The sequence below is a fragment of the Macrobrachium nipponense genome, chromosome 19 (genome assembly GCF_015104395.2).
Source record: "Macrobrachium nipponense isolate FS-2020 chromosome 19, ASM1510439v2, whole genome shotgun sequence".
In the NCBI taxonomy this organism is placed as follows: domain Eukaryota; kingdom Metazoa; phylum Arthropoda; class Malacostraca; order Decapoda; family Palaemonidae; genus Macrobrachium; species Macrobrachium nipponense.
In genome coordinates, this window is record NC_061088.1 from 32,238,111 (window position 1) to 32,251,525 (window position 13,415).

The following is a 13,415-nucleotide window of genomic DNA, read 5'->3' on the forward strand; positions in this document are numbered from 1 at the left end:
CACAGAAAAGTCAGCCCCATTATTTTCTTGCAGAGCGAAAACAGACAAGTGGCCAGAGACGTATTGATTGCGTCACACTTCGGGACTCTAGTCCTAGCATGCAATCATTATAGAGTACATTTATTTCAGCCATAATTATTAAAAATAAAAAAAGTCAAAATAGTAATATGGACTTAAATAAATAAGAAGTGCTAGCACAAAATACAACATTTTTGTCATGAACAGTTCACTAATGCGTTGTCTGCTCGCGGATATTTTTGGCAGCCATATATACAATAAGGCTGAAAAATTATTCCCACTATGGTTTTGCTGTGAACTCTTGCGTATTTCATGGAATTTGGAGTGAATAAGAACAAAATGTGTATAATTGCAATCAGATAAGCACTGTTGAGTTTCAGTTAAGATGAGAGTTAGGATAAAACCACCGACTACAAGATAAAAATGCAATTCAGTTCAAAACATGACCCCAGGAATAAGAAGTCTCATACTTTCACTGGTATAGGCAACAAAATGTTCTTTTATTGTGCTGAATACAATTACAGTCTTGAGTACATAATATCAGTAAACATTACATAAATGTATACCTAAGCAAATACGTATTGTTTTTGTGGTGGTTTCATATATCTCATTTTGTTGATGAAACTTCAATCTTTTGAATGGTATGCTTAAGGATTTACAGTGTTCCCCCGTAGTTGCGGGGGAATGTGTACCAGACCCCACTGTCAATAGCTAGAATCCCTATTAAAATGCTTTAAACTGTTATTTTGTTTGTTAAAACTCAAGAAAAACCCATTAAAGTGTTTATACCTGATTTTTTAATAGTTTATCACAAAAGGTGTATTTTGTTCATGAAACTTACCTGTCAGATATATATATAGCTGTATTTTCTGAAGTCCGACAGAATTTTAAAAACTTCCGACACACGCAGTGGTCGGCCAGGTGGTTAGTACCCATTCCCGCCGCTGGGAGGCGGGTATCAGGAACCATTCCCATTTTCTATTCATAATTTTTCTGTCGCTGGTGCTGAAAACACCTGTTTTCAGTACCTCCGTCTTAGGATTTTGGAAACTTCATTGCCGCTAAGTATCCTAATTGTCTTTTGATTTATTTACTTGGATTTGTGGGATTTGTGGCTAGGCATACGCTATCTTAAATTGATTTGAATTTGATTCATTTTTGCATAAAATATCTGAATCTAGTTAGGCTAGTTTCAGACGGGGTTGTCTGCAAAGATAGGGTGTGGCTACCGAAAGCTTCGGTAGATCCGCACTTGGTATGTACGAGGGGTAGGGGTCTTGCTTCTTTGTTGAGATTTGTCATGTAAGGAGTGTGAGACTTTGTCTATTCCGTAAGGAAGACGTATGATTCGTATGTACGCAATTAATCAGTAAACATGTCTAATTCCGTAAGGAAGACGTATGATTCGTATGTACGCAATTAATCAGTAACAAAAGTCAGGTAGTGAACCTGCTAACCTTCCTGTAGACTTTATTTTGCCTAACCCTGTAGTATGGCCTACGGGTCTATGAATATGTCTACGAGAGGTGCTCGCTCTCCTTCATTGCTGTGAAGTGCTACTTCTGTAATTGTTACTCCTAACCCTGCAGTGTTGCCTTCGGGCCCTAAGCAGTGTCTGTAGAGGAATTACCCTTTCTCTGATACTCTTTCGATTCGTATCTTAGAATCGAAAGTGCTTGCTTTAGAGAGTAAAAGTGAAGTGCAGAAGTGCAGTGATACCCCTTGTGTAGTGGAGGGTGCGTCAGATCGGCCTCGTTTCGCCTCTAGGCCGGGACCTCTGCTTGACTCCCAGGACCCGGGGAGGGAGCATGTCGAAAGCCTAAGGAGGGTTACAAGGAACCCCCACCGATCTGGCGTGCCTTCGGCAGTTTCTGATGAAAATCCCAGACTGCCAAAGTGCGTGCGCGTGCACGAATCCTGAAAGATTGCTTCTCGTCCTCCGAAGCGTCCTCCCCATGCAGGGGTTGGAGCTTTCGGAAGGACTCGCGCCCTCTAAATAGAAGCTTTATAGAAGAGGACGCTTCCACGTCCTCTCCTCTCTCTCGTTATGCGTTTCAGTGAGAAGTAAGAAGGCGAACGTCGCCTGAACTCTTGTCCGTCTTTCCACCGAGAAATACGTAAAAGAAGTCATAGTAGCAGGAAGCTTTTGAGAGCGGACGCCCGGGACGCTCGGATGGACTCCAGGCGCAGCGCGGGTGCACGCCAAGTGCGCGCCAGTGGACCGCCCGAGCGCGCTCCAGTGGACGCCAAGCGCGCTCCAGTGGACGGCCGAGCGCGTTCCAGTGGACGCCGAGCGCGCGCCAGTGGACGCCGAGCGTGCACCAGCGCACGCCAGGTGTGTCGCCTGGCTGAACGTTTCTGTTGAACTCTTCAAGCTCTTGTTTCAGATATGGGCCTAAAGAATGTTTACCTCTACCTCCGGTGATACCTTCTACCTCACCTGCAAAGAATGTGAAGTAGGCAGTGCTTCGGAGGAAGTTTAAAGTGAACAGACAACTTCTTCTTCGAAACTCCCAGCAAGACATCGGGTTTCGTGAATTCAAGAGGTCTCTGTCAATTAATATTGCTTTTCGCATAGGTGGATGGAGTTAAGGAAAGCTCAAGGGAAGATCTCGTTTGCTCTACCGCAACCTTTGCCATTCGGCCAATAAATTTAAGTTGCCACTACCGCAGTCAAGACTTTGCGATAAGGCAGTTACGGGTTATGTAAGGCTCGATGTCCTGCACGTCAGGACTCTCGGCAACGTTCAGTGGGATTCTTGCAAAGGCACTCATCAAAAGGACGCTCTTCAGGAAAGCGCAAGACAGGACTTCCTTTGCCATACTGCGCCAATAAATTTTAAGCTTTAGCAGGCATTAGTTGTGATACGGGAGAGGAAGCTGGTTGGAGAGTTTCTTCCTCTTCCCAGGATAATTTTGCAAGCTTTTTAGCCCATCTGAAAGGGTTTTTCAGATGATAGATTTTTGTTAGTTTCTAGTCGGGACTACGCTGCCGAATTGAACATCGTCGTTCTACCTGCCGTAAGCCCAGTCTCTTAACAGGATTCTTGCCCCTTCCTCGATTGAGACGGGAATCGAAAAAAAAATTAAATGCTTGATTCCCTGGATTACGTTTTGTCAATTCAGTGACTTTCCCCCATTGACAATATACTTTCGTTTTGTCAAGTAAGTGGGTATCCCCTCATTGACAAATATCTCTTTGTCCCGTAAATGGGTTAGTTCTCATTGACAAACATCTCATTAACTTGATATTGCGTAAGCGAATAAGCTCTTATTGACAAGATTCGGAAGAGCTCTCATTCGTCATTCGCAGACTCGTACAAGAAATAGACTTGTAGACTACGTCAATGAACGCTTATGTCCAGTAACATAAGAAGCTTGAGCTGACTGCTTCGATTCTCTTAAGTTTTGTTCATGAAACTTGCCTGTCAGATATGTATGTAGCTGTATTTCCGAATTCAGCTATATATATGTCTGCCAGGTAAGTATGAACAAACTTTATTGTGATATAATTTCATATTTTGCCTTGCGTTATTTTACTTCTGGTTGGTTCAAGTCATATACGCTTGCTGTAGTTACCTCTCTTCCGGATGGCAACCGAGAGGTCTATTGTCTATTTTAAGGACATTTAATCGTTACTCCCTGCAGCCTTCCAGGAGTTTCCGATTTATCTTTTACCGTTGTATGGTAGTGTTCTGACGACACAAACGCATCTATATATTTAGCGTTTTCTGTTTCGCTTAAATATACCAGCTTGAGAGTCTTTCGGCTCAAAAAATAACGGGCCTATTTCTTCGTAGAATAGGGTAGCTGGCAACCCAGACATAAAGTTAAGAGACGACGTTCGTAAGCTGCTGGCTGCTGCTGTCACGCTGTGTCTGTCTGTCTTCCAGTCCAACCGAGCCAGTAACAGATCGGGCGCTGTCATCCGCCGTAGGTTACGTCTCTCTCTCCTGCGGGATTGACTGACTAACCGTATCTCTGTGCTGGCGGTTACGTCTCTCCTGCTGGATTGACTGACTAACTGTAACTCTGCCCTACAATCACGGACTTTAGCCTAAGATTGAGGGGATTTCTTACGTGAATGAATAAACGTTGCATTCGCGTTTTGCCTTACTATGTTCAACAGAGTTATCTCTTAATCCTTTCGGTGCTCGTTACCGCACGGTATAGAACTACGAGTCTACCGCAACATTGCACTTTTATATGCTCTCCTGCTTAGGCAAAGCGCAGCCTTATTAGGGAAGTAAGCATACTCGGGGAGGGAATGGATGAGCTTGCTGGGGACCATTTCCTTCCTGAAGAAGTTTGTTTCCCCGAATAGACTGCAATTCAGACCACAGTTTTTTCCTACCGGGAAACTGAAATATTATTCAAGATCTAGGAATGATTCTGAACATCTCTCAGTGCGTTTATCACCTGAGGTGATAGAAAGAAGGTGCCGGACATCTGGATAGGGTTTTCAGATGTCCTGGATCTTAATCTGAAAGAAGTAAAAGCGATTCGGTAGTCCCTCCAGTCCTCGTAACGAGTTTTGGGAACCAGTGGTCCAGATCAACTCTGATATTCCACAGCTCTCTCCCATATCTTAAGAAGTATCTTCTCTCGGTCCCTGTTCGAGTTTACGAGAAAGCCTATTATAACAACAGGCGTAGAATGTAACGATCCTCTAGAGGTTCGTTTACCGGATTGCAAAAGTCCGTACGAATCGTCTCGATCGACGGCAGCAACTATTGACTTCCGAGTGGAATCTTTCTTTAGAAGTAAGTTGAGAGTTGTGGAGACTTTAGGGACGCCCTTTCATTCTTCTCTTCGATATGTTGAGGACGAAGAGGCTTCTTCTTCTCTGCTCCCTTATTCTCGATCCGGGATCGGTACCATTAACGCCATCCTATGATATTGAACGGCGATGGATATTTAGTCTCTTTTCCCCTTTTTCAATTGCTTAGGAAATGTAATAAGAGGATTTATGACGTCACAGGGAGCGACAATGACGCTGATCGCCCCATGATTGGCCTTCAGGATCCTGGATTCACAGAGGTCACATACTTCCTAGTTCACTTTCCAAGGACCTTTTCCGAGAGAGTCGGTCTACTCTAACTCGAAAGGTACCTATAACCTCTCCGCTCTGAGTCTTGACTACGTTCAGGCTATCGAGATGTTGACAGGAATAAGATTACCGTCTTCCATTTCCGTCTGAAGAATGGGATAAGCTGGCAGTCACAACTATTAAAGAATACGCAAATATGTTGTTGACGGCCTTTGGGCTCAGAGATTTGCGTCTGTCAAACAACAAAGCCCTTCACGATCTTTGAGTTCTGTGGAATCTCGAACCTCGCTCACCCATCTACTTTTTGTCTCACCTGTTTTCTCGGAGTCAGACACTCGTGCGAGATCAGGCGACATATAGTAGCCCTGAGTTTCTTGTTGACGAAGTCGGTTGCGTTTATACACCCCCGATGATCGTGTAACATGAGACCAGGTTGGACTGTCAGGCATTCTTCCTTCGGGACTGAATCGCCTTTTTGCTCCTCGCTCCTTTCTCCTGGCACCAGAAGCTCGAGTCAGGAGTTGATTCGCTGACGACGTTGGGTTGCGTTGATACACCCCAAGGTTTGCTTAGATTGAATCGCCCAGGCAGTCCAGACACTCATCCTTCAGCGAAGAATAGTGCCTTATGGTCTTCAGGGTACAGCCTTGCTGTCCTTGATTCGTCTGACTGGTCAACTGGTCGGTCACCTGACTTTAGTACAGACGGACTGACTGTGCATGTCCAGATCGAAGCTTTCAATATGGAACTTAGACGTAGTCTGAAGTTCTTAATGTCAAAGCATTCGAACCTCTCCTACCTGTTAACTTCTTGCATGTGATCAGGAAGGTCTTCTTCTAACCACCCTAGATACGACAAAGAGGGTTAGTGAGATTTTAAGCCATCGTCACAAGTTTTGGCTTTAGAGAACACAAGGCGGTGTGCTCTCTAACCCTTCCGTTGTGGCCTAAGAATGGTAACCCAACCCGTTTTGTCCTTGGGCCAGGAGCTTGGAATCAAGGATGGCACAAGTTAGTGGGCAGGAGCCAGAGAGAGTCCTGTGCCCTGTCGGGTCTCTCAAGTTTTATCTACATAAAACTCAAGAAAGTCGAAGTCAATCGGGCAATCTGCAGTGTTCCGAAAAGACCAGACTTGCCCATATCGAAGAACAGCCTGGCTTTAGTGTTAAGGAGTTCTTTCAAAAATGCTCCTTCATTGTGTTTGCACAAAGATTTGAAATCTTTTATCTGAATGCTCACGAGGTGAGGGCGCGGCCTCGGAAGCATTTCAACAGAGCATGGCACTCAGCAACATCCTGAGTACCATGTTTTAGCGAAGCAACTCTGTGTTCACTTCACACTCCCTGCGAGATGTGAAGATGGCATATGAGATCTGCTGCTCGCTAGGGCCATACGTGTCTGCAGACACAATCTTGGGGGCAAGAAGTACCACTCATCCTATCCTGTAGAAAATGGTTAGGAAGAGCTCTTAATTTAGTTGTGGAGTCGCCGACAACGGCGACTTCTTAACTCTTAAGCCTTAGTTAACACACCTTAACTTTGGCTAGGTTGGTCAGGTGGTGATATATATATATATATATATATTTATTTTACTTCTTAGCCCTCATGGTATGGTCAATATGGTCTAGTCACGTCGTGGTCTCGCCCCTGTTGACAGATCATCTGGAGTGCACCAGCTATATAGGTCTCTACCTCGCTGGCAACTCTAGTAGCACAAGCAGACTTACGTGGCAGTAACCACGAAGCCAGCTATGCTAACAGGTGGAACCAAGATGTAAATCATCTGCATGCATTTGTTTCCCAAAATCCTTCTATTCTGTCCCTTCCCACCTCCAAAGGTGGGATTCAGCTATATATATATCTGACAGGTAAGTTTCATGAACAAAATGATATTGTTATGATACAATAAAGTTTGTTCATACTTACCTGGCAGATATATATAATCAAGTACCCACCCACCTCCCCTCAGGGGACAGTGGAAATAAAAATTATGAATAGAAAATGGGAATGGTTCCTGATACCCGCCTCCCAGCGGCGGGAATGGGTACTAACCACCTGGCCGACCACTGCGTGTGTCGGAAGTTTTTAAAATTCTGTCGGACTTCAGAAAATACAGCTATATATATATCTGCCAGGTAAGTATGAACAAACTTTATTGTATCATAACAATATCATTTTATGATGAAATTGCTAAAAGAACAACTGTAATTTGTGAATACATATTTCTCATAGAAAAATACAGTGAATGTGTGAATTTATTGCAAATAATGGGTAGATATGTTCCAAAGAGAAATCCGCGAATTCAGAGTGCACGAATAGGGGGGTCTATTGTAATTATATTGTTTTTTCACCAATTAAATATCGAGTGAAAAGGTGGTTTTTCTACGAGCCAACATGTTGCATGCCTGGACGTTTACCCTGTATCTTGCTACCCATCAACTCCAGCTCCTTTATTTCGTCTTAACTAAAGCAGAAACTACATCATTAATTCATTCTTTCAAAGCTATGGGTGTGCTGGTTGAGATGAGGACAATGCTGGAAAAGAATGCATGCTAAATCATAGACAACCTGTCCCCAACCTATTACATTTGACTCTCATGTTGAGAAGTTGATTGGGGGCTGGGAACCTCTCTTTGTTAAACAAGTTTTATGCCCCCCACTTGGCTCAAGAAGGAAACAACTTGTTTCATGATGGATTCCATTAAAGAAAGCAACTTGATACGTTTGAAAGTAAAAAGGGGTGTGTATTATTAGGTGTCCATTCATCAGTCCCTTTGGGGTGTTAGTTCTGCTGTGAAGGGACTATCCACTAGCTCAGTCTAATATTTTGTGACAGGCAACAGCCCCTAAGGTTTTCACCTGTGTCAACTTGCTCCTTCTTGCACAGGATAAGTTTAAGCATATTCTTGACAACTGGCTGGCTTACAGACACAGATGCTTCAAAAGAGATGCTTCCTGCTAACCTTAGTATTAGCTAATAGAGTAAGCTAACTTCAGTCTCTGACTTGGTTTGTGGAGTGAGATATCACATTTGTTCCTAAGTTTGTGGTGAATACTCAACCCATCAATCCATGATGGAAGATTCAAGAGCTTCTTAAGTATGGTACAGTAATATGTTAGTTAAATGTTTCATACCTATGACTATGAATGAGTTGTCAGCTTGAGCATGAACCAAAATTAATGTTATGCACAGATAACTTTAAAGTTTTGGTTAAAGTGATTTTAAGTGCATATATCTGATTACCTGTGTCAGAGAGAGAGAGAGAGAGAGAGAGAGAGAGAGAGAGAGAGAGAGAGAGAGAGAGAGAGAGAGAGAGAGAGAAAGAGAGAGAGATCGAACGGAGACAGAGGAGAGAGAGAGAGAGAGAGAGAGAATAACTAAAAATGAAAACATTTGAGCTTAGATTTAGGTCAACATCATTAATTGCATTAATGGTACTAACTTTGATATTTTCATTCTGCTTGATTTTATGGCATGTCATGCGAGTTGTCTTTTTATTGTGTTTGTCTGTAACTGACAGATGTATACATGAAGAACATTTTAATCAAGGGACTTCTGTTAATTTGGTTTGCTCAGCTAGTTATGTTATGTTATCTGTAAGCAACTTGTACTTATAATTTAGCCACTTAAATTTTCTTTATTTGATTATTTAGATTCAACAGAGACGACAAAAACACAGCAGTCGCAGCCCAAGATAGAAGAGGAAGAGGAGCTAGAATGTGCTGTTTGCCTCCAGAAGTGTGTGCATCCTGTTCGCCTGCCATGCTCTCACATTTTCTGCTTTTTGTGTGTAAAGGCAAGTGTTCTCTGTTATTTTTCATGTAGCCTTTTAGGTAGAAATAAACGTTTATGAAGGACTAACTTTTATAGAAAACTGCTTGTACGGAATGGTAATATGCATTATCTGCACTTATTTTTGTATGAAATTTAAACATGATAGTAAAACTGATTAAGTATGTGAAATAGTAACATGAAATGATTACCCCAATTAGAAACATTAAATTATAAAAGAAATACAGTAGCTAAAATACAAGATTGATATCCATATCTGTGTTTGTATGTATAGTAACTGCATTAATTAGACAGGTGTGTATTTATTGAAATATTTAATAGCCCAGCCTAGGGTTATGCCGCCCCTAAATCTTAGCCTGCCCCAGAGGCTATATTGTAACTTTAAGGTTATACAGTAGAATTCGTAGAAATAAGAAGTGTCATTTTATTGTCTGAATAAAGTTGTGATTAAATATAAAACCTTCACCACAATAAGGTAACATACCTAAACTACTTCATGAACTCATAATTGCATTCTCACTCAAAGGCAGCCCATTCATATATATAATGTGCACACACACACACACACACATTTTTTTTATGTATCTCCCCACACAAATTTCAGTCTAATTTATTCCGATTTTTGTTTGAAATTTTCCTGTGGGATATTAGTACTAACTACATCTACTATATGATAAGCCTTCTTTGTTAAAGTTTGAAGTGAAAGCTGGTAATACCATACATTATTTAAAAGTAATAAGGTCATTCTAGGCTATGGGGTCCCCCCATACACATACACACACACACACACACACAATTGTAACTTCCTTATCTTGGTGCCGGTGTTGTTCAAACCCTAAATTTAAGAGTGTGGTTCAAATTACACCTCCTGTTGTGTAAATGGAAAAACATCATGTCTGTGTTGTTGCTTCTTAAGTGAACGTTAACACCAGCGAACATGTTCAAGTGTGACGATTTCTTTTTACAGTTTTAGAAGAGAAACATTTAGATTTTGAAAGTTTCACATAAATGGGGAGATATTGAGAAGTATTGGGGATATGGAGGAAAAATGGGACAGGGTAGGAATGGGAGGAGAGGGAAGGAGTGTTGGGAAGGCTAAGGACTGGGAAGGAAGAGAGGATGTAGGAACTGAGTTCTACCAGGGGGAAATGGTGGTGATGGGTTGATGTCGTCTTGCCATATGTACCGACATAAAAGCCACTTATAGCATGTTTCTCTTTGTAATTATGACATTCCTTTTTATTGCAGAGGGAAATTTAAGATCACTTAACAGTTTTGGAAATTAATTTTTACAATTAGTACTTATTTTTTTAATATACTGATGTTCTCGCCAAATATGCAATTATTATAGGTTTTAGAAATAAATAATAAGACCATAGTTAGAAATTCTCATAACAGATTACACCCCTTTTCTAAATGTTTACTCATCAGTAACAAGAAAATGTCCAACTGTTGACCATTGGTTATTTTTTAAAGCAATCTTGCTCATAATTATTCGTATTGTAATAAATCAAATAATTATTTGATGACTTTTCCACTTCCTGCCTCTCCCCCCCCCCAATTATTCGACACCGATGAGTATCCAAGGTTCTACACTAATTCCTTCTGAACCATGCATTAAATTTGAACTATCGAACATCTTTCCAACAAGGATGTGCCATGCCTGATGAATAAGATTGGAACGATCCCAAGTGACTACTTATTCTGAAAGTGATTGCATAATTCACCCTGTAAGATTAAAAGCTCAGTCTTTCAAATGATTAGGAAAAATAATATCAAGCTTGGGTATCTTGAGCTGGAGTTTAGTGAAAGATTTAGAAATGCTGAATAAGATTTGGAAATCAAAAAGATTGAAAATGCTGTAAAGGGACATGATTCGGGTATGATATTGACGCTGCAGTACAGTAATACCCCAAACTTACGTGAGGTTAGGTTTCAGGCCTCCTCGCACATGGGGAAGTTTCACGTAAGTTTGGCACAGTCCCTAAAAATTCTAATAAATGCTAGCTTCTAGTGTTTGAACACTAAATATGACCATATTCATGCTCCCTAAGTAGTATTAAACTAACTTTTAAATGAAGTTCAAGTTACTGTAATTTCATTTAAAAGTTAGTTTAATACATTACCCTTAAAAAGAATAACTGGTTGGCATAATAATAGTTACAGTATAACTACAACGTACATATGTAGCCATTTTCATACGTATACTAATGTTACGCGTAATTCGTGGGATGCCATTTTCTTTTTCCCTCAGAGTAAAAGAAGTTTTTTTTGGGTCACTAGGTAAACTTCATGTCAGTCATAACAAAAAGTACACAATTCAATAAAATAAAGAAAACGTATCAGTCATAACAAAAAGTACACAATTCAATAAAATAAAGAAAACTTATATACAGTGAACCCTCGTTTATCGCGGTAGATAGGTTCCAAACCCGGCTGCGATAGCTGAAAATCCGCGAAGTAGGGACACCATATTTACGTATTTATTTAACATGTATATTCAGACTTTTAAAACCCTCCCTTTATGTAGTACTGTTAACAAACCACCCTTTAATGTACAGAACACTTAATGCATGTACTACAGTACCCTAAACTAAAACAGGCACAAATATTAAAATATTAGAATATTAAAGTATAAAAAAATAAAGATTGTTACTGTACTCACCACGAAAGAAGTTGAAGAAAAACTTGAATGATGATGGCGATGAATTTGCTGCACAGTAGAAATGATGATGATGAAGCTGATGATGTCTTCTACTGTGCAGCCAATGATAGTATTTTACGTCTCTTCAGACGGAGGTGTCTTTTCCTGGGACACCTCTTCAACTTCTTCCTGGGACACTTCTTCAATTTCTTCCGAAGGCATAGTAGCAGGAGGAACTGGCTCTTTTTTGCGAGGCTGGAAGAACATTGTGATCGGAAGTTGCTGCCGCTGCTTCTTTTTTCGCTCGAAGAGCATCCTGTAGGGAGTCATGTCTTCATCGATTTTGTTGCAGAATTGCAGTGAACGAACCATATCCTCGTCCCACTCTTGCGACAATTCTTTCAACTCCTTCGCAAGGTTGCAGAGCTTGGCAAGCCGTTCTAATGTTAAGCCCGTTTCTTCAACAATTTCTTGGGTCTCTTCCTGTGTTTCACTGTCTTCGTCACTGGCCGATTTCGTCAAGTCTTCGAGGTCTGCGTCAGTTAGCGGCTGGGAATGGCAGTCCAACAACTCGTCGACGTCTTCAGTTGTCATGTCGCCAAACCCGTCACCTCCAATTATCGCAGCCAACTGCACAGATTTCCGTACTGCAGAGTGTTGAATCTCAGCAGGTGTAAATCCCTTGTCATCGTAAACAATCTGGGGCCACAACTTCTTCCAGCTCGCATTAACAGTAGCAGGTTTCATTTCTTTCAGTGCCTTCTGGATGTTCTGCAGGCACGTGGCTATTGTGTACTGCCGCCAGTACGCCTTCAAATTGAATGTTTCATCCTCATCATCTTGGGCAGCATCCACACATGCAACGAGGTCTGCCAAGGTATTCTTCGTGTAGAGGGCCTTGAACGCCCTGATAACCCCCTGGTCCATCGGTTGAATTAATGATGTTGTGTTGGGTGGCAGGAACTCAACCTGAATAGCCACCCTCAATGCGACCAGATCAGTTGCGTGTCCACCAGCGTTATCCATAAGGAGAAGGATCTTAAATGGCAAGCCCTTCTCTAAGAGATATTTACTGACTTGTGGGATAAAACACTGGTGGAACCAGTTGGAGGTCAGCATCTTCGTAATCCATGCTTTTGGATTATGCATCCAGTACACGGGAAGGAGATTCTTATTTTTATTTTTCAAAGCGCGAGGGTTTTTCGATTTGTAAATAAGCCCCGGCTTTAGCAAAAATCCAGCAGCATTGCCACACATCACGAGGGTAACACGATCTTTGAATGCTTTAAAGCCAGAGGCTTTGGCTTCTTCTTTGAACAGGAAAGTTCGCGACGGCATTCTCTTCCAAAACAAGCCGGTCTCATCCATATTAAACACTTGTTCGGGCTTGTATCCGCCTTCAGTGATAATATTCTTAAATGTCTCATTCGCGTAAGTTTCAGCAGCGGTAGTGTCAGCGGAAGCAGCCTCGCCATGCAGGGAAACGCTTTTTAGGCCGAAGCGTTTCTGAAATTTCGCGAACCATCCTTTGCTGGCGGAAAAACGTTGTTTCTGAGGCTGGGAATCAGTGGATGTCCCTGCTTGAGGTTCATCTAGTACATCATCTTCGTCTTCTTCAGCATGGTCGCCATCGTCGTCTTGAGGTTCCTTTGCCGCAAAATTCTCATACAAACTCAAAGCCTTGTTTCGGATGGTGTTCGTATCCAAGGCTATGTTCTTCTTCCGGCAGTCGGCAATCCAGATTGCTAAAGCACCTTCCATACGGACGATCGTTTTATTACGAGGAGTAACAACTCGCTTCGCTGACCTGCTAAAGGTGATGGCAGCCGTCTTTCTAATGTTCGCCTCGTCCTTCTTAATGTAGCGAACGGTGGATTCGTTCACTCCAAAATGGCGGGCTGCAGCCGCGTA

General features: G+C 41.8%; 1 protein-coding gene across 1 annotated transcript in view; it reads left to right on the forward strand.

The window, feature by feature from the left end:
* Positions 1 to 13,415, forward strand: part of LOC135215765 (E3 ubiquitin-protein ligase RNF146-like) — a 56,107-nt gene that overhangs the window by 8,586 nt on the left and 34,106 nt on the right. Inside the window, exon 2 of the mRNA XM_064250720.1 lies at positions 8,722 to 8,864. Coding sequence (XP_064106790.1) covers positions 8,722 to 8,864 — 143 coding nt within the window. The remainder of the gene's footprint in view (positions 1 to 8,721; positions 8,865 to 13,415) is intronic.